Raw genomic sequence first — 22391 nt, forward strand, 5'->3', positions numbered from 1 at the left:
GCTAGCTACTTCCCAGAATCCTTTGCGGTCCAATGATCAGCTGATCATTGATCAGTTTCATGATTGAAGTAGAAACAGGAGAGGGAGGGTGAGAGGATTGTTCTCTCATCCTCCCCCCTCCCTCTCCTTCTGTTTAACTTATTTCAGATATTCATCTTAAGAAACTATTAGTATTAAATATTAGTATTAACTTTGATAAATGTAAATACCAAAGACATAATAGTAATGTGAAGAAAATTTGGTAACTAAGCTTGTTGATTTTGTTTGTTTGTTTGTTTGTTTTGTTTTGTTTTAGAACCACACTCATATGAATATGATGTGTAAACTCATTTATTCTTGTACCTCCACGCGGTAGCGGCCCAATTCTTCACCCCAGTGAAGAGGTGATCGTTTCCTCCTCGTTTTAATTCGAAAAAAATCAAAATTAGCTGTATGTAAGCGGCAATACATAAAAACTACGGGACCCGCGATACAAGCTGGTTTACGGTTATTTAAATATAAAAGAAACATGTCTATGCAGATGCCCAAAGCTTAACAACACGACCGCTATAACAATTTAACTTTTGTACAACCAGATTTTCATATACTTACATTTGAAAGTGTTTTCCTCTCCTGCTTCGACCACCATCGTTATCAGAAACAAATCTCCTCTATGACCCGCAATGAATCCTGGGATATAGTAGGACACGAAGGATACATCGGACCCATCCTTAAAATTCGGGGCAAAGTAGGACGCATATGTCGCCACATTTTGAGCACTCTTTGAATTCGGACAGCCTTCGTTGCGTCGCCGTGACGTAATTGCCTCCAAATATGGCATTGAAGCATCCTTCCCCTGAATTCGGACACAGCTAGTGAGTGATTCGTTTATGCTACGACTCAGCACGGGAAGGGAGGGGGTGAGTAACTCAAATGTGGTGTTAGCATGTTAGCAGAGCGATGCTACTGTGAACTGAGGAACTGTTGTCTTGATGTGAGCTTCTACTCAGGGTTTTCTCTTCCAGTTCAGAGCAGAAATGTTTCTGTTAAGAAACTGGCTGTTGTTTTTTCCCCCACAATTTTAATTATAAGCTGGATATATTTCTACTAATGAAATTAGTTTGCTAACAGCAACAGGGATGAGTCAGTGAGTCAGTTGGGCTTGTGATGCATGATTCACGAGTCAGTAAAGTGATTCTCGAGTATTGAAAGATTCGTTCATGATTCGCACATCACTAGGCTCTGAATACTTTTTAGAATTGTTGAACCACATATCTGTACTGAGTATAACGAACCTAAGTACCTTCTTGATGATTAGTATCCTCTCAATCCAGTATTCTCTGGGTGAAATTCCCAGGGTGGCATTTTAAACTGTGAAGAATATTTATTCCATTCCCACCTCGTGCTGCCACACAAGGAAGAAACATTAATGACAACATATATGAGATTAATGGGGGAGGGTTGGAAAGTGGTTTGTGATGTGCAGCAGTTATTAGAAGGCAAAGGTTGCTTAACTTACACTAACTATATGAGACAATCCCAATTTCAAAAAACTTAAAACAATGAGTAGAATGTGAATAAAAACTCAATGCAATGATCTGCAAATATCACAGACCTATATTTTGTTATCAAATGTTTAAAGTTGGGATTTTACGATTTCAAGAAAATTTGACTAATATTGATGCAGCAAATGTGTAAAAGGGAAATTGGGATGAGTATCTGTGTCTGAAAGTATACATTTCCATTTGCTGCAAGTACACCTTGGGCAGTGTGTTACTGCTATTGCTCTTCTCTTTCAAACTTTTTCCAAACCAATGTTGTCTTGGCCAATACTTTTTTTTATTTTAAAAGTGTTGTTTTCATATCAATAATAACTAATAACTTTCCTGTGCGATTATTCTGTCTGTATAGAAGAGGTCAGTTCCTTGCTCATTTATAAGCAAATTGTCATGACCACTGATCAGTGGTCTTTATTCAAGTATATTAATGAGTGTTATTTGTTTGTTTATTTTGAGTTGTTTTTTTTCCTGTTGCCAGCAACAATTATAGAAGATAATTGTAAAACACTTCATTGTCCTATTGGCATTAAGATGTGATCCTAAAAGCTAACCTTATATGAAGTTTGTATTTAGACCATTTTGTTTATTTAAATGCTGGGCAATCAAGAGTAGCGAGTTCGTCTTGTAATCAGAAGGTTGCTGGTTCGAGCCCTGGCTCCGGCAGTCTCGGTCGTTGTGTCCTTGGGAAGGACACTTCACCCGTTACCCGTTGTGGTGGTCAGAGGGCCCGGTGGCGCCAGTGTCCGGCAGCCTCGCCTCTGTCAGTGCTCCCCAGGGTGGCTGTGGCTACAATGTAGCTGCCATCACCAGTGTGTGAATGGGTGTGTGAATGTGTGCGTGGAGGCAGTGGCGGTCCTAGCCTGTTTGGCGCCCTGGGCGAACACTCCCTCTGGCGCCCACCCACCCACACACATAAAACATATTAAGGATTTTACATTAACATAAATGTACAACATAAAACTGTTGTCGGAACCACACTGAATTTCAGCAGAGAAACACACACACACACACACACATATGAAGAGAGAGAGAGTGTGCATAGTATGCAAACAGCTACCAGACAGCCATCATAATTCGTCATACAATGAGAACAGGACAAATCAACAACTGACAATTAATATTAGAATCTGTAACATAATGTATTGTTTGGAGTTTAGTCTGTTACTGTTGCTATTTTTACCATTTCTTTTTGGAGCAACTGTAACACATTATTTCCTTAGGGATTAATAAAGTATTCTGATTCTGATTGGTTCAGGATGACCTGCCATCATCCAATCACACATCTGCTTACCTGCATTTTTTGCTCGTTTCTCTTCTTTTCTCTTTTTTCTAAACTGAGCACCTGATGGCTTTGAACTTTTCTTGTCCATCTTCCACTGGTTTTAATTTTGCACTCCAGTATGAACAATCATCCCCCAACCCGAGGATCACCACAACATAACCTAACACACCTACACCTTAGTTCACAGATTCACTTTGTCTAAGGTTTATTTCTGGGATTTCGCACAACCCAGGATTCAAATCATGAATACATGATGGGCTTGGATTTACATCATTATGAATGAAATGTGCTCTATTTGGAAGCAGCCGGCCCCTCCCCTTTCGACGGGTTGTGTGAGACTTTAAATCATCACACTGTAAATTATAAATTTTAAATTGTTATTGATCCTTTACCCCGAGTCCTAAAGTGTAGATTTACTTTCTTACTCTTCTTATTTTTATTGTTTGTTTACTTGCACTGCTGTAACTGGAGCCTCGTCGTCTCGTCTCTATATGCTGGACTGTCTGTAGCGAGATGACAATAAAGTTTACTTTGACTTCAGCAGCGCGCACGCACACCGAGGGCTCTCGCGCTCACTTTATAGAATTAGAATAGAAAAAAAGAACCCATCAGTGCAAATGCAAAGTCTGTATCATGATGTCTGGTGTTTTCGTGTTTGTTTTTATTTTGTTTTATTTTGTGAGTTGGTTATTAGATGCTGCTCCAGCCAGCAAGCAGCAGGCGCAGCTCGCAAACGGAGGGCGCCCTTACTCCCAGCAAATGGGCGATAGAAAACCGATCGGTGCCTCTGCCATTCCCAATATGCGCTGGCTGATGTCGGGGCAGCATGAGTACGAGCAATTGGTTTTTTTGGGGGGTTTTTTGGGGTGGGGTTGCCGATGCCCGTGATGCCGCCCCAGACAACCGCCCATGTCGCCTGTATCAAAAACCGCTACTGTGTGAATGACTGAATGTAGTGTAAAACGCTTTGGGGTCCATAGGGACTAAGTAAAGCGCTATACAAATACAGACCATTTACCATATTTAATCATTATTCTCAAATTCTTCAAATAACAACAAGTCTGCAACTGAAGGAATAAAAACTAAAACTGTCAGGAGTCATTTCAGAATCAGAATCAGAATACTTTATTAATCCTGAAGGAAATTAGGGATTTCCTTCGGGCGAACACTATTTTAGACATTTGGTCTAAAATAGTCTGGAAGCGTCACAGTTTCACTGATTAACAAAATTAACTCGCTGATTTCAAATCTGAAAATTTCTTTTTTTTCTTTGTTTGACTAAAAGCAAGTCCTGCTTTTAGTCAAGATGTTCCAAATATTGAACAACTAGAATGACTGGACAAAAACAGTTATGAATTTCAGCACTTAAGAAATAAGTCTGATGTCTAGAAAAGTGAAACCAAAATATAACAAAAGGTGTTAGTTTGTTTTTGTTGAAATCCATTAACTGACACTTGGTAAGTTCAAAAAGAAATTGAAGCAAACTGAATAAGCAGCATTTTTTGGAAGCATTGTGTAGGTTTTCCAGAACTTTCTTGGAAATCACACAGCAGAAAATTATGTTGAGCTTGTGGATAACATGCTGAAATCATTATCAGCTAAAGAGGATGAGAATGTCAAAGAAGACGCACTTTTTACATTCTCATAACTGACAGAGTAAAATTCATTCTTCCACTCTAGTTTTTGACATGACAGGTCTGAGAGCGCTTCACTCAGACTGCAGGCTTACTTGTTGATCCTAGAGGATTCCTAGATTAGGCTTCAAACTTTCCTTTTTGCTAAAGCATATAGTTAGGGCTGTACCAGGTGGCCCTGAATCCTCCCTTAGTTATGCTGCAATAGGTGTAGGCTGCTGCGGGATTCCCATGATGCAATGAGTATTTCTTCTTCTGTCATCTTTTTCTCTCACTATGCATTTAATTATCAGTTCTTATTAACCTATTATTATTATTACTATCATTATTATTATCATCATTATTACTACAACTACAAAATATCATTAATCTCTGGTTCTCTTCCACAAAATGTCTTTTGTCCCATCCGGTCGAGGCAGCTTGCCTCACAAACTTTGTTTAAATTTCCCTAAAACAATTCAAAACAAGAAAAAGGTCATGTGACTGTTAATGTTAGTTCATATAGTTTCTCCAATAACTAAAAAAAAGTAACGTTTTTAAAAGACACTTAAAACTGTAACATTAAAGTGGTATACAATGAAAGACAAATGTTATATACAAAGCTTTCTTTTAATTAAAGTTTTTTTTTTTTAGTTACTCCAATAAACAAAAATTTCCAAATACACTGGAGAAAAAAGGATGTAAATACAACTACATGACTTACTGTTACTGAGTTACAGAGAGCTATAGATACTGGTGGGTGCTGAATAAATAAAATATTTGTTGTTAACATTAGGATGGACGATCAACAGATTGTGCACTTCTTGATCTTCATGACATGTAGGTTATAAAAATCATCTATTTCTTTTTGTTGTTGTTCCTTCAGTTTTTTTATTTCTTCTTCTCTTGCCTTTTTATCATCTACAATTTTCTTTTTGTCATCCTTTTCTCCTTTTAGTTCTTCATCTTTTTTCTCCAAATCATCTCTGAGTGTGGTTTCTTTGCGTTTTGACAGTTCTTCTAAGACCCTGTACTGTTCGCTGTGTTCTTTCTCTTTCTGCTGCATTAAATCCTTCAGTTCTGTCTCATGTTTTAACTTCAGAGCTTGAAGGTCTTTGGTGTATTTTTCTTTGAACTCATTGAACTCTTCAGCTTGTTTTCTTGCCTCCTCCTCATAACTCTTTTTCATGTCTTCCATTTTTTGCTTATAGTTATCCTCCAGTTCTTTTCGTTCCTTCTCTTCTTGTGCACTTCTCTTTCGGTCTTCTTCCTTTCGTTGATGGTCATATTTTCTTTTTTCCTCTTCATACTCTTCCTGGAGCTTTTTTAGTTTTTCTCGCTCCTCCTGACGTCTCTTGTCGTCTTCTTGGTGTCGCTTTTCCCACCATTTGTTTTTTTCCTTCTCCCAGGCCTCTCGTTTTTCTTCCATCTCTTTTCTACTCTGTTCCAGTTTTCTGTCAATTGTTTCCTTTTCCTCTGATTCTGACTTGATCTTTTTCTCCAGAGCTTCTCGTTCTTTTTCCCACTCCTGTTGTTGACGTTCTTCCTGCATTTTTCTTTTCTTTTCTTCATCATTTCTAATTTCTTGTTCTCTCTTCCTCTGCTCTCGCTCCTTTCGTATGTTTTCCTCCTTTTCATTAAGCTGTCTGACCCTGAGTTCTCTCTCTTGTTCAATTTCTGCTCTCTGTTCTTCCATTCTTTTTTTCATAGACTGAATTTTCTCCTCATACGTATTTTCAAGCTCCTCCTTCTGTTTCTTCATCTCTTCTTCCTTTTCTTTCAGGATTCTCTTCATTTCTTTCTGTATTGCAGCTTCAGCCTCTTGCAGCATCTCATTGGTGAAGTAGCTGTCTCTGTTGTCCTTCACCATGGCGTCAATCTTTGTCATCAGGTCACTGACTTGTTTTTGATTTTGCTTATCATAGTTATTAAACACATGGTATCTTCCTCCACAGTCAGAAATAAGTTTTCTAAAGGAAGCATTAGATCCCTTTTCAATGTACTCTTCAATGGACGTTTCATCATTTTGCAGTGCATCTCCTCTTGTAAAAAGAACAATGGTGAACATTTCTGAATTCTTGCCAAAGACTTCCTTGATGAGCCTTAAAGTCTCTTTCTCCTCTTCTGTGAGTCGACCAATCTGTAACACCAACAGGAAGACATGTGGACCTGGAGCCAGAAGACTGATGCATTTTACCAACTCCTCTTGAACGTTCTCATTTGACAGAGTTGTGTCAAACAGTCCAGGAGTGTCGACCACAGCAACAGGACGACCGTCCACCTCACCATGTGCTTTTTGACAACACTGTGTGACTGATGTGTGACTTGATGCAGCTTTAAATTCTTTTCTTCCTAGTATTGTGTTTCCTGAAGAGCTCTTTCCACTGCCAGTCTTCCCAATCAGCACAATCCTGAGAGACTGTATATTCTGCTCCTCAGGATCACCTGTAAAAGAAGCATGTAGAGAATTAAATAATGCCAAATTTACTTGATAATAATTACGCACTGTGAGAGAACACTATACAGGTGAAACTCAAAAAATTAGAATATTGTGCAAAAGTTCATTTATTTCAACTTAAATGGTGAAACAAATATATGATATTGACTCATTATGTGCAAAACGAGATATTTCAAGCCTTTATTTGCTATAATTTTGTTGATCGTGGCTTTCAGCTTATGGAAAAGCCCAAATTCAAAATCTCAGAAAATTAGAATATTACATGAAATCAATCAAACAAGGATTTTAAATAGAGACATGTCAGACCTCTGAAAAGTATAATCATGCATATGTGCTCAGTACTTGGTTTGGGCCCCTTTTGCATGAATTACTGCCTCAATGCGGCGTGGCATGGATCAGCCTGTGGCACTGCTGAGGTGTTGTGGAAGATCAGGATACTTCAGTAGCAACCTTCAGCTCTTCTGCATGGTTCTGTCTCATGAGAGGACTCTTACAGAGGACTTTGGACCACTGAGCAACAGATCAGTTCTTTTTTTCCTTCAGGCCAGGTAAGAAGCTTCTCACTTTGTTTGTTGGTCAGGGGTTGCTTGATAAGAGGAATACGACAATTTGACGCCCATGTGCACCTGTGTGTGGTGGCTCTTGATGCACTAACTCCAGCCTCAGTCCACTCCTTGTGAAGGTCCCCACACTTTTGAATGGCCTTTTCCCAATAATCCTCTCCAGGCTGCAGTCATCCCTGCTACCGGTACTTGTGCATCTTTTTCTTCCACACTTTTCCCTTCCACATAACTTTCTATTAATGTGCTTTGATACAGCACTTTGGGAACATCCAAGCTCTTTTGCAATTAACTTCCGAGGCTTTCCCTCATGGAGGGTGTCTCTGATGGTTTTCTGCACAACTGTCAGGTCGGCAGTCTTCCCCATGATCGGGATTCCTACTGAACCAGACTGAGAGACCACTTAAAGGCTCAGGAACCCTTTGCAGGTGTTTTGGATCAATTTGCTGATTATAGTGTGACACTTTAAACCTAAAATATTGTACCTTTAACAATATTCTAATTTTCTGAGCTTTTGAATAAGCTGTAAGCAATAATCATCAAAATTATAAGACAAAGGCTTTAAATATATCATATATTTGTTTCACCTTTTAAGTTAAATTACTGAAATAAATGAACTTTTCCACGATATTCTAATTTTTTGAGTTTCACCTGTATAGTAGTCAAACTTAAATGAAATCACAGATGTGCTTACCAGTTACTGTGAGCTTTGTCTCCATCACATGAAGCTGTTCCTGTAGAGTAGTTAATTTTTTCTGCTGACATGATATCTCATCCATTTTGCCGTATATCAATGTGTCTTTTGTGTAGCAGCAGTTTCTTTCCTTGTCTGTTCTATTTTTTTCCACAGTATCTAACAGCTGTGGGATCTGCTGTTTGTCCTTCATGTTGAGAACAACTGATCTTCCTCCAAATCTCTCATAGAGCTCCTGGATGTTCTTGTTTCGCTTTATAAAGTTAACAAAAGCTGGATCTGTAGGATCTGAGTCCACGGTGAACAGAATCATGGTGAAGTCATTGACTCGAGAGCTGAATGCATCCTGGATGGTCTCTAACTCTCCCTTGTCTTCATCAGTGAGGGGAGCCACAGGTAGGACCAGGATGAAGGCATGGACACCCTCAGGATCACAGAGGGAGATACACCTGAGTGATTCCTCCATCACTGCCTCCTGAGGTTTTCCATACAAGGCAGGCAGCTCCACCAGGGAAACCCAACGTCCACACACCTCTCCCTGATGTTTAACACACTCTGATGAGTTGGAGGCTGAATGAAGCTCAGTCTGACCTAAAATGGCCTTGGCTGCTGACGTCTTCCCTGCTCCTCTCCTCCCACACAGAACCAGGTTTAAAGATGGTTTGATCAGGTGATTGTATTGATTTGTCATTTCCTGAATCTTCTGCATTAACGATCCATAGTTATCTTCAGACATGTTGTAGCGCCTTCCTCCACATTCTATAAGGACTTCTTTCACAGTGGAACTCATTTCATTCTCATGTGTGATGACGACCATCGAGTGTTTAAAGGCATTGTGACCAAACAGACTCAGGATGGACTTCAGAGTTTTTCTGTTCTCCTCAGTGAAATCAGAAGGTTTCACCAACAGCAGCAGAACGTTTGGTCCAAGATGACAGAGACTCACACTCTTCTTTACTTCTCTTCTCATGTCCTCCTCAGACAGACTGAACAAGTCTGGAGTTTTGACTACTGTCAGTAGTTTTCCTCTCCACTCTCCACAGGAGGCCACGCAGTGCGTGATGGGTGATTGTTTCTGGCAGTGAAATCCTTGGTGCTCAATGATCAAGTTACCGAGTTTTGTCTTCTTATCTTCACTTTTGCCCAGCAGTACAATCCTGAATGCAGAGACTGATACAACAGAGAGAAATGCAATGTTACAAGCACATGGTTAAATCAGGTGTGACGTATTTGTACGTTCACACACACACACACACACACACACACACACACACACACACACACACACACACACACACACACACACACACACACCAGAAAATATTGTCTACCCTTTCAATTTGTTCAGTTTTGGTACATTGCAGCCTGATGATACTGTCGTTATAATAATGAGAAACTGATGACAAACAAAGCGAATTTTAGTCTTATCTGTTTGTGGCTTCTTATTTGGTCATTGCAGTATGTATAACCTTCTGTTCCTATTGCTAACCACACTGATTTTTTGTATAGTTTAACCTGTGTAGCTTGTGTAATTATTGTGTAATCTAAAATCAGGCAGAGAAGAAGCCTGTCTAATCTCTAAAGGCAGATCGTTCCACAGTTTTGCGTAGCTATTAGCTTAGCTCTTCATCTTTGTCATCTGCCCCTCTGCCACTTTTCTGGTCATTGTGTCACATGTTTTGCTCCTCTTCAGCCTCCTTAAATAATAACTATACTTTTAATAAATGCAGCCTGTTAGCAGCTTATGAGAGAGAGAGAGAGAGAGAGAGAGAGAGAGAGAGAGAGAGAGAGAGAGAGAGAGAGAGAGAGAGAGAGAGAGAGAGAGAGAGTTTGGAGGGCAGGGTCCAAAAGAATAGAAGACCTAATGAAATTGGTCAGTTATATGGACAATTCAGATTCCTGCCTTAAACAGAGTTACAGATTAAAGTAGCCCTCATGTTGCTGCCACAGCGTATTTGTTTACAATTTGGAAAATAAAGTTTGCCAAATTATTTATCAGGAGTTATTGTTTGCTGTGTAACTGTGGAAATACTGACAACTGTCACTGGATTACTTTTCTGCTGAAAAAAATCTTTAAAACTAGAGGATTCAAAAAAAGGTTCTGAAGGTCATGTACTACTGCCCAATTAACCTGTTATACAATACCACATACCCATTTTAATTTTAGAAATAATGAGCAACACGCACCATTCTTGGAAAAAAAACAAAACGTATTTTTCGGACCATAAGGTGCATTAAGCGAAACAAAAGAGTCAAATAAGTCAAACTTTACTCAACTCATTCTTCTTGCTTCCTCCACTTCTGTACCATTGATTCATTAATGCTGAATTCTCTGGCAGCTGCTCTATTCCCATGTTGTTGCAGTATATTAACCCTTTAAGACCTACCATAGAACCAAGTCCGCCAGCGCTTATATTATATTTTTACACGCTGTAGTGCCATTTTTGGGAGCATTTCAAGTTGCTATACATCAATACAACAATTATAGCCCAGATTTTAATAATATGTATTCATTAAGTGCATAGTAATTACATAAATAGCAAAAAAGCGTAATAAACTACAAAAAAATTGAAAATCGTTTTTGCTTTTTTAACATATATTTCTAGTTAGAGAAATTTAAGAGGCTTATCCCTCAAAACTGTAAATACAAAAAAGTTGCACAAAATAGTTTCCTACCACAGGAAATTTATTTTGAGTGTCTTCATAGTTTTATTTTTGAAATACACCAATTTTTATACACTGCAGGAAAAACAAAAATAAATATTATACTGCAAATTTGCAAAAAAGCAGCATAAGCATCAAAATAAACTATTTCCAGCAGTGCAATATGAGTCCTCAGCATCCCAGAAACGACACACAAAGTCATAAAGTCAAAGATAACTTTTAAAAAGACCAGTACAGGCCCTGAGGCCCTGATGGTAAAAAAGACTACATTTCCGCGAAAATGACGTCACTTCCGGTTTCGGGCAGGTAATGGCGGACATGCAAAAGTTCGCGCTGTCGTCTATTCCAACGTAGGAAGTGTTATGAACAGCTGATCGGATCGGCAAAGCGTGTTTCTGGAATATTATGTTTTTGTTCCTGCAAGCGCTTTTTATGCAGTTTTTGCAAAGCTTTATGTGGAAGGAAACTGTGACCGAGTGTGTGTTGTTGGTGATGACAGCTTGTTTTCTTTTAAAAAAAAATTGTACCTGTTGATTCCAGGTCTTTCTGTAGCAAGGGGTCGCTGGCTCCTGGACAACTCCTCATATAATTCTTTTCCCTCTGTCTGAAATCTTGTGCGGATGTTGATGATGATGTTCTTTCCACTTGCAGATAATGGCCGAAATAGTGCTGGCTGGAACCTTCAGAAGTTTAGAAAATCTTCTTTAAACAGTGCCATCAGTATGTTTTGCAAGAATAAAGTTTTGAAGGTCTTGACAGAGCTCATTGGTTTTACCCATTATGAGGTGTTTCTTGTGTGACACCTTGGTGATGACACACCTTTTTACGGTCATCATTTGGTCAGATAATATTAATTTGCACAAGTAGCCGGAGGGTTTCTAATTACTGATAGATTTCAGCTGTTGTCTTGACTTCCACTGCCCTTTTGCACCTCCCTGTCTTGCACCTTTCCTTCGTGTCATTTCATAATATTACATATACATTAATTTGTAGACATCTATGTTTTGATTTCTTTGCATGTGTGAATTGGCAACACGTTCTCATCTCAACATGTAACATACCAATGCTATGTGACCAATCATCTGTATATTATGCGTTTGGAGGCATGAGAGCCAGCTGGAATTAATCTATACATGTAAATGTGTTTCACGTTCTGATCATGAATCACTCTGAAAAACACTATGTGATAGGGTTAAGGTTATAGTTGGGGCTGGAATGGATGGCTGGAGCCTCGGCTCTAAGCGTGTCTTGACAGTCCGGAGCGTCTCAGGCCATGAAAAATCGTCAGTATGTTATGTGTTGGGAATGACAATGCTCTTGAATTGGATGGGTTGCTACCAATTTCATGTACATAGCACCTTTAGAAATGTATTTACTAAGAAATGTGGTGACATGTTCAATGCTTATTTTACCTGCTGTATATGTATATATCATCTCAGTTGCATTTACTTACTCTGAAGAGAAGGGATTTTCCCTAAGAGAGGGAATGTTGAAGTCACTCCAGGAGTCCCTGCAAAAGTAATTTACAGCTCATTATTTCAGTTCAATAAAAGGTGATCTTGAGTGAAGTTTTTTTTTCTTTATCCACTTACAAGTTTTTTTAAGTTTTCCTGGCAAAGTCTGTGTTGTTTCTTCAAATGGTTCATGGATAACATGCTCTCCATTGTGCTCCTTTACAATTTGACCCAGACGTGTTAATAGCTCTCTACTCTCAAGGTTGCTCTGCCATAAGTATCTATACCTACATTTCTTGATCAGGCTTTTTATTGGTTCAGTTTGCATGCAACTGTCCACCCAGGTTGAGCTTTTCTCTTTTGGTGTTAATATGACTATCAATGAATGATCAAATGATCGTTCGCTGTAGTTTTCAAGGACTTTGCAGAGTATCTGTTTTTGTTGTTCATTGAAGTCTTCAGGTTGTAGAACTAACAGGAACACATGAGGTCCAGGATATGAGTTTTTTGCACAGTCTTGTACAAATGCTGTCAGTTGGTCCATTTTGGGAAAGTCCAGATCTGGAGTGTTGATAACAGCAATTTTCTTGCCTTCCACTGTTCCACTCACTCTGAGATGGTAATAGTTAGATTGACTGAACACATCCTCGCCCAGTATTAAGTCTCCCAGTGATTTTCTGTCAGGCCATCTGCCCCCCAGCAGAATAACCCTCAGCTCAGACACTGAAATGGCAAAATAAAACACATGTCAATTTATATGCTGTACATGTAATTGAGGGAAGTGACCACAGATTAAATATGATTATTAAACATTAGATAATGCACAATCTGGGTGTTGGACTGAGATTTTTAGCTTTGTATTTTTCTTACTACAAAAGGCAATCCACCCCCAGACCCAGGAGATGGTTCCCTTTACTCTAGGGTGGAAACAAGCAGACCGCCCCTGGTCCTGCAGCAGCAGGGAAGCCCAACAAACAGATGGCCAGCTCCTCCTCCTGGCCCCCAGTCCCAGATGATGAACAGAGACCAGCGGTGTGAAGACCCCATACCTAACTCTGCTCGCTCATATGTGGTGTTGCTGCGTGCTGTTCTAAAGTGCATTTAAAACTTGGGAGGGGCATAGTACCAACGACTCTCTGCCAGACAGCAGCTGTGTCAGCACGGCCCCTCCCGAGAACCTCAATGTCTACATGTACTTATATTGAGAAGTGGGCCCCGGCAGGTGAGGCTGAGTAAACCGAAAAAATAAAAATAAAATAAAAAACAAAGTACTCTTGCTGCATAACTACAGTATGTTCAACATTCTAAACTCAGTTCTTACTGTGTGGTGGCAGGAATTCATAGCTCGAACTGCGCGTCAGCGGCTGCACATCTGGGCCTGAAAAAAATACAGATGCCATTTTAGTCACATTATCCTTTATTTTTCCAGCCTTATTGAGATTAACATGTCTTTTTCAGGAGACCTGTAGACATGCAAGTGAACACAAACATCCAAATCATGTGCAATAACAGATGACTGCAAGAGTGACAGAGCAGTCACACAGACCAAAAGAGTTATTCTCTTGTTCCTTTAAAACACACATTTTCCTGTTATAACCAGTTCTGATAATTTCAGCTCCTTCTGCAGGTCTTTAGTACTCTTTGGGGGGCTAACAGCTGAGGTGTGATTGGTTGATTGATCATACTTTATTCATCTCGAGGGAAATTGGGTTAAGACTGCCAGCCGTGCCAGCGCCATCTGACCCTTCCGACCATACATACATTACATAAACATCACATGGGGAAGACAGGTCAGAGAGGTATAACATGGAAAATGCACAACATGAGGAAATATAAGGAGAAAAAAAGAACTCCCCCCAGACTGAGCTCCAACAGGGAGATCAGTTTGAGAACAGAAAAAAAACCACCTCAGCACATGAATCATCACATCTCACAACACAGAAGACCTAACCTTCGAAGGCGTTTGGGGGGGTGAGTGCAGGTCTGTGTGAGTGTACATGCGTATGTGTGCGTGTGTGTGTTTCGTGTCAACCGAGAGAAAGTGTCCCGTCACCCGGTTAAGCAAAAGTCAACAATCTTCGATCAACGCGGATGGCCTTGAAGGAGGAACAAAGAGTTCGACAACAATCCTGTTGCAAAATTAGCAATAGCTATAAACTTATGTGCCTTACATCAGTTTCATGTTTTGTACTTGAACTATGTTAAACTGCACTGTCCCTTTTAAATAAATACATTCAAATCATGAAGATTTTTGTTATTCCAATTCTCTCAATTCCCGTTGCTCTTCTCCAAAATCTTATCCATATTGCTTTCAAAACACAGTCTGAGTGCTCACAGCCCTGCCCATCGTCTATCATGTCGGCCAGCCTTGTGGGATTTTGAACAGCTGTAGCTGCTTCTTATACTTCGATGAGCAGGAAAGATAAGGGAGAGGAAGAAAAGCGCGACCGCCTCCGTCCTGGGCCTTCCTATGTTTTCTACTGGCTCTCAGGGGTCTTGTTGCGGCTTTTCAGTCCATATCAAGTATGTTTCATGACACACAGCAACAATCTATGTTTGTCTTTTCTCTTTTTGACTTTATTTTATTACAGATGCAGCAGTTGGAGACCAATTGTGCTCATCCTCTATTATAAATCGCGTTTCCATCTCCTTTCTTATCTCTGCTGGTCAACTCTCACATTGCTACACAGGGGATTGGGAAGCTCATCTGCAACCAGAAGGTCGCCGGTTCGATCCCCCTGCTCTCTCTGTCCTGGACGTTGTGTCCTTGGGCAAGACACTTCCCCTACCGCCTACCGGTGTTGGCCAGAGGGGCCGATGGCGCGATATGGCAGCCTCTCTTCTGTCAGTCTGCCCCAGGGCAGCTGTGGCTACAACTGCAGCTGCCTCCACCAGTGTGTGAATGTGAGAGTGAATGAATAGTGGTGTTGTAAAGCGCTTTATAAATGCAATCCATTATTATTATTATTATTATCATCATAATTATTATTTTTATCATTATTATTTTTATTATCATTAATAATAATAATAATAATAATAATAATAATAATAATAATTATTATTATTATTATTATTATTATTATTATTATTATTATTATTAATGATAATAAAAATAATAATGATAAAAATAATAATTATGATGATAATAATAATAATAATAATAATAATAATAATAATAATAATAATAATAAATACTCAATGTGAAAAATAAAAAACAAAAAACCCAACATAAACAAATGTGTTTGACACAACAGGGAACGCAGATTACGATTCCGCTTCAAAAAGCTGAAATGAACAAAAAGAGAAATGACACTTTAAAAAAGTCTTTGTTTATGATTGCCTTTGCAGGCTAGTAAGCCAGTAAGTATTGCAAGTGTGATTTTATTTACACAATGAATGCAGTGCATTACATTGCAAAGGACTTTACAAGCAACCTGTCCTCTATGTGCCTTCCTCCTGTTTTGTACATATTTCTGTCGTTTGTATATCATCTGTTATTTCCTCTTGCTGTCCTATTTAAATTTTTAACTCCATACACAGTTTGTGTGGAGCACAATTTGCAATGACAATAAAAGGCTATTCTAATCTATTCACCACCAGAATGAGCAAAAAAAAAAGATCTAGATGATTACGGCCTCCTTTAACTCACCAGGTGTTGCAGCTTCCATAATATCAACTGTCACATCAGAGTAATTCAACTGAAGAACAGCTGCTTCTAACACCTAGATGAAGAATGCAGATTTAGGTGAGACAAAGACATCATCAGTCAGGTTTATAGAAACTACATTTTTTTGGCCAAAGCAAAACAACACAAAAGTGAGTTACCGATTGACAGATTATTTAAACACAGTTGCAAAGCTTCAGCTTGGATTACTGCAACTAAAATATTTCCAGCACACAGACACATACAAACAGTCTTACATTCATTCTAACATGCACTCATTAGATGAAAATTTACAGCCAAAAAGAATAGGAGAGAGATTACGAGAAAGCTAATTTTTAAAAATTACTTTTCTATAGTTATTTTAACAAACAAAGATTCAGCCAATCTGAGGAAGGCTGTTCCAGAGTTTAGCTGCTATAATCAAACGTGGGAAACACCAAATGCTTTGTTGCTGTACTTCAGTAGAATTTTCAGGTATTTGTACTCTACTCGAGTATTTTTTTTTCTGAAAACAAGTACAGAGTGTCCTGTGCAGTGTGCTCCGGGAGTTTGGGGTGTCTGGCCCACTGCTACGGCCCATTCAATCCTTATAGGACAGTTGCAAGCGCTTGGTCCGCAAAGCCAGCAATAATTCAAACTTGTTCGCAATGGATGTTGGACTCTGCCAGGGCTGGAATTTGTCACAGATTCTCTGTATAGTTCCTATGGTGTTCCCAGGTATAAATTAAAGACAAAGGGAGAGAGGGCGTTTGCTGTGGCTGCACCCAGACTGTGGAACAGTTTACCTCCTCACGTCAGACTCTCCAAAAGCCTAGAAACTTTTAAAACCGCTCTTAAAACTCACCTCTTTTCATTGGCTTTTAGAAAGGTTTAATTTATTTGTTTTATATATTTTTATTTTATTTTTATCAGCGAGGTGTTATTACAAAATTGTGTTCTATTGTATTTTTATCTGTATTTACTGTTGTTACACCCCGGCCTAAGCAACCGGGGTGCAACGTAGAAAAACAAAGATAAGGAAAATAAAACCACGAAGGCTCTCCACCAAAATCCCAAAACGAAAATATCCCATGACGAAAGTATTAACAAACCCATTCACAACTATTTACAACAGACTATTTATTTACAACAAAACACCAAACTATTTACAACACGGGGGAGATCGCGACCATGACATACTGAAACACAAGGCTTAAATACATAGAAGGAGCAATCAGGGAATGGACCACAGGAGGGAAACACAGCTGGGGCAAATTAGAACTGACGAGACAGGGAAAATGTAAACTGAACACACTAAGATAACACAGACTTTCAAAGTAAAGCAGGAAATACATAAGTCATGCAAAAACAAAACACTGACACACCGAAACGTAACACTGTACAGCACTTTGGTCAGCCTTGGTTGTTTTTAAATGTGCTCTATAAATAAACTTGACTTGACTTGACTTGACTATGAACAGAATTTCTAAGCGTAGCCTCGAAGGCCTCAATTTGGTGGTTTCAGAACCTCGTCTCTAGTCAGATGATGTGTTTCTGTTGGCTTCATCGGGTGAGGAGGAGGTGGAGGAGTTTAAGTGTTTCAGGGTCTAGTTCACAAGTGATGGGAGGAGGGAGCGGGAGATCGATACACGGATTGGTGCTACAGCTGCAGTGATGCAGATACTGCACTGCTCCATTGTGGTAAAAAGAGAGCAAAGCTCTCGGTTTAACTACAGGCTGATTTACGTCCCTACCCTCACCTGTGGTCATGAGCTGTGGGTAAAAATCAAAGAAAGATCGCGGACACAAGCAGCAGAAATGAGGTTTTGGGTCCAGTCCGCTCCATACAGCTCAGGCCGTAACAGAAACATAAAAACAAAAATATCTTCTATGATCTCATAAAACCAGAGACAGAAATAAAACAGGCTGCTGTCTTTCATTGTTTGTTCTACAACGCTTTCAAAATGTCGTCTTCTTTATGTTTTTATGGCATTTAGTATACGTCATGAACATCTCCAAAAGTTGATTCTGTTCATCTGGACGTAGCGTTTTGTGGTAGAAACACTCATCCAGGTGACGTCTTCAGTCTCAGCTGACTGCAGGTTTCAATCTTATAAACAGTACATTTGCATAATGACTGAAACCAGCCCACTGAAGGAACAATGGGCTGGGAGGTCAGTTCCTTCATCATAATTATGCAAATTCTCATGACCATTGATCAAAAATCATGAACATTTTACTTTCATGACCCTGGCCTCACTGTGGCACAGGCAGTCAGTTTTCAGAATTCACCACTAGGTGGGGCTCTTTACTATAATTTTTTGGTACCAGTGACTTAAACACAGTTCACAGCAATGTTGGTAAAACCAGAAAATTAATGATAATAAAAACAACAACAACGAAGACGTGAAAGGAGGACCTGATTTATACCAACCTAAAGGGCAGTACAATAGTCAGGTTGTGATTAAAAACATGAGTAAAAAAAAAAAAAAGTAAAATATAAGAAGTTTGTTGGGTCGGGGATGAGTTCCTGCCCCACGTGGAGGAGTTCAAGTATCTCGGGGTCTTGTTCGCGAGTGATGGGAGGAGGGAGCCGGAGATCGACAGACTGATTGGGGCTGCAGCTGCAGTAATGTGGACGCTGCACCGGTCCGTCGTGGTGAAGAGGGAGCTGAGTGTAAAAGCGAAGCTCTCAATTTACCGGTCGATCTACGTCCCTACCCTCACCTATGGCCACGAGCTGTGGGTAGTGACCGAAAGAACGAGATCGCGGATACAAGCGGCGGAAATGAGCTTCCTCCGAAGGGTGGCTGGCCTCTCCCTTAGAGATAGGGTGAGAAGTTCGGCCATCCGGGAGGGGCTCAGAGTAGAGCAGCTGCTGCGCCACATCGAAAGGAGCCAGCTGAGGTGGTTCGGGCATCTGACAAGGATGTCATCTTTCCCTCTTTCTTTCTCCCCTTCTTTCCCCCAGTCGAGTCTGTCCCGTATTCAGGAAGTGAAAATAAAATAAACAATAAAAGGTGAATCAAATGGACCATTATGGCAAAGCACTAATCATGGCAGCACAAGAACAAGCTCTGAGTACAAGAGCCATAGAGGCTGGGGTCTATCACACCAGGCAAGACCCCAGGTGCAGGCTGTGTAAAGATGCCCCAGAGACAATCCAGCACATAACAGCAGGGTGCAAGATGCTAGCAGGCAAGGCATACATGGAACGCCATAACCAGGTGGCCGGCATAGTGTACAGGAACATCTGTGCCGAGTATAACCTGGAAGTCCCGAGGTCAAAATGGGAGATGCCCCCAAGGGTGGTGGAGAATGACCGAGCTAAGATCCTGTGGGACTTCCAGATACAGACGGACAAAATGGTGGTGGCTAACCAACCGGACATAGTGGTGGTAGACAAACAGAAGAAGACGGCCGTAGTGATCGATGTAGCGGTTCCGAATGACAGCAATATCAGGAAGAAGGAACACGAGAAGCTGGAGAAATACCAAGGGCTCAGAGAAGAGCTCGAGAGGATGTGGAGGGTGAAGGTAACGGTGGTCCCCGTGGTAATCGGAGCACTCGGTGCGGTGACTCCCAAGCTAGGCGAGTGGCTCCAGCAGATCCCGGGAATAACATCGGAGATCTCTGTCCAGAAGAGCGCAGTCCTGGGAACAGCTAAGATACTGCGCAGGACCCTCAAGCTCCCAGGCCTCTGGTAGAGGACCCGAGCTTGAAGGATAAACCGCCCGCAGGGGCGTGCTGGGTGTGTGTGTGATATATATATATATATATATATATATATATATATATATATATATATATATATATATATATATATATATATATATTATTGGACAAAGTTGAGATAGTTTTGACATGCAAAGGGGGCATAGTGGATATACTGGACAAAGCACACTGAAGATGGAGCTGCCAGGAAAGAAAAGAAGAGGAAGACTACAAAGGAGCAGTGAGTGAAGGAGGACAAAGGGTTGGTGTGACAGAAGGAGGATTCTGGCAGCGGGATGAGATAGAGATGATCTGCTGTAAGTGAAGAGCTGTAAATAGATTCTATATGCACTTTAACTATATTATTCAAAAACAGTTTCTAACCTAATTTATCTTAATATAAACAATCAATGTTGAGCAGCGTTAACATATATACAGCTAACAGATATACAGATATAACAGATCTGTACAGAATAATGCAGTAAAATTATGCCAAGACCATATTTATATACATTTTTAACAGTGCTAGAAGTTATCTGTATAATATAATTCATTATAAATCCATGCAAACTGACATTCCTTTAATCAATATTGGATAATATTACTTTAAAACATATAAAGCACTATTTTATATAAGATGTATTTACATTAGATTTTACATTTAATTCTGGTAAAATATCCCAATTTTCTACCATGTCATTACCTTAAACAAACAATTCTGTTATAACTGGTCTCCTTGCTGTAAAACATCTCAAGTATGCTACAATCTTGTCTTCTAGCTGTAACCATAGTTAATTTATTTATATTAATTTTTAACAAATATCTTACAAATAAAACTGAGTATGCTTTAAATGACGTTTTTCTCAAATTGGCGCAGCAGAAGGAAAGGACTGTAGTTCCATAAACATTCTCTCAAATAAAGTTTTGTCAGTTTTCGTCGGAATTTCTGTACAAATGAAGTCACTCTCTACTTTTTCAGAAAGAGCGTCTTAATTAACATGGACAGAGTAAGTATAGCCATCTACCTTCTGTTTGCTTTCAGTAACTGAGTATTACAACTGCCTGCTGCTCCACCCCCTTACTTTTGAAATGTCTTCTCTGCACTCTGCTAACGCCAAATCGGGTGTGGTCACCGACTACAAACAGGAACAGACGTTTTTGCATACAAATGAATAGGCCTAAATAAATCTCTGAAACAAAAGACCTAATAAATAATTTCTGAATTCTATAGCTATACGCAGCTAGGTAGATCTTTACTGAGTATCTCTTGTTGAAAGGGTAAATTTACCAGCAGCTTTGTGTTATGTAAGCTCTTCTTCCTGTTTTGCCAAACCCGAATCTGAAATGGCGGAAATCAATCTTTTTACTCAAACTTTACAATTTCAGATCTGATCCTTCAAAATGCTGTCAGTGTCACAGTGTCACCTTAAATTTACTCAATTTAAACACGAAATGAACATTAGATCGCACATTAAACCGCAGACATCGCGTCTGTTTGAGAAGTGATGTCCTTGTTTCCTTTTAAACACTTTTTGAAGTAAAAATACTTTTTAATTTCACCCATGTATCTGAAGTCGCGTCAGTTGTTACCTGATATGACAGTTTGTGTAGAGTCGAAGTGAGTTTCAGCTCAGTCAGAGTCGTTACTGTGACAAATAAGAAACTTTCGATTTAATCTGAGCAGACTCGAGCTGTACAATCAGTGATGGATTTTCAGTTAGTGAGGTCAATAAAGAAGCTTGTGTGGTTCAATGATCGGTTTATCCGCTATCAGCATGTTTCTCCCTTTGTTTTTATATTTTAATGTTATGTTGAGTTACTCACCTTGAGTGTTCGCCACTAAGCTTCTCCGCAAGAAAAGTGAAAGTATTCAACAAGCTTAACGTTTGACAAGTACGAGCTTGCGCTGCAATCATGCTTTTCTGTTTTTTACCGTAACTGGTAAAGCAGCAAATAAACACTGAACATTTCAACTGTGACATTTGTGAGGTTGATTTAAACCCGTCAGTCTTGTTATTCTTGACCAATAAAATCTTAAAAACTGTCTAAAAGTTTACCTGCACGAGACGACCGCGAAAATGGCAAAACAAATTTACGTCACCACACCGATGCTGTTTACAGGACAAGTCAGCGATCTGGAGAATCTCGTCTTCGTTATCGTTCCTCGCTTTTTATTACTCCGATTTCAGCTTTTTCGCCCCACAACTAGAGTATGCAATTTACTTTGTGTGCATTGAAATTCAGTCGAGTCAACTAGCGCCCCCTGTGGCTAAATGCCATAGCCAGATTATTCCTCATTCATCTCCAAGAATGAGGGGAGCCCAGCTGGTGCTCCGTATGCAAGGAGAACTATCCTGGATCCAGGTGCGGATCTAGAGAAATTTTCTTAGGGTGGGATGGAAATCAAGTGGGCTGTCAAAATGAAAGCCTTTTCTAAAAAATAAAGAAAAACACATATGCAGGTGTTACATATGGTTAAAATGATTCAAATGCAATAAGTATACACGTTTTATATATTCTGTAACTTCATTTTCCGTAGCCCACATAATTAAACATTTCAGTTACATTAAAGATGTGAATTTTGATGTTATATACTGCATGACGTGTATAATAAATAAACATGTAGTCCAATAAACATAAAATCCAGAAAGCTACACAACATGGAGTGGTTAATTTACAAACAAGTGTAATTTAAGTTTCACACTTTTTTGCCCCCAAAAACTCAAAAACGCTCACATGCTTACAGTGGGCCAAAAAGTATTTATTCAGCC

General features: G+C 39.6%; 1 protein-coding gene across 2 annotated transcripts; it reads right to left on the reverse strand.

Annotated features, from left to right (window-relative positions):
* Positions 1-5044: 5044 nt before the first annotated feature.
* On the reverse strand, positions 5045-21897 carry LOC147318102 (uncharacterized). 2 transcript variants are annotated; one of them, XM_086257751.1, is made up of 8 exons: positions 21678-21897; positions 15913-15985; positions 13585-13641; positions 12402-12986; positions 12263-12319; positions 11337-11489; positions 8146-9315; positions 5045-6878 (listed from the first exon to the last, which is right to left on the reverse strand). In XM_086257751.1, the coding sequence occupies exons 2-8, from the start codon at positions 15929-15931 to the stop codon at positions 5239-5241; spliced, it is 3681 nt and encodes a 1226-aa protein (XP_086113877.1). In that variant the 5' UTR covers positions 15932-15985; positions 21678-21897; the 3' UTR covers positions 5045-5238. The 2 variants fall into 2 exon arrangements, with proteins under 2 accessions (XP_086113877.1, XP_086113878.1); XM_086257752.1 differs by lacking the exon at positions 21678-21897 and adding an exon at positions 21445-21463.
* Between the last annotated feature and the right edge of the window lie 494 nt (positions 21898-22391).

Source organism: Aulonocara sp. 'chitande type north' Nkhata Bay, linkage group LG12 (assembly GCF_057382095.1).
Source record: "Aulonocara sp. 'chitande type north' Nkhata Bay isolate Kocher_YH1m ecotype deep benthic linkage group LG12, A_spYH_male_GT1.1, whole genome shotgun sequence".
NCBI classification, from domain to species: domain Eukaryota; kingdom Metazoa; phylum Chordata; class Actinopteri; order Cichliformes; family Cichlidae; genus Aulonocara; species Aulonocara sp. 'chitande type north' Nkhata Bay.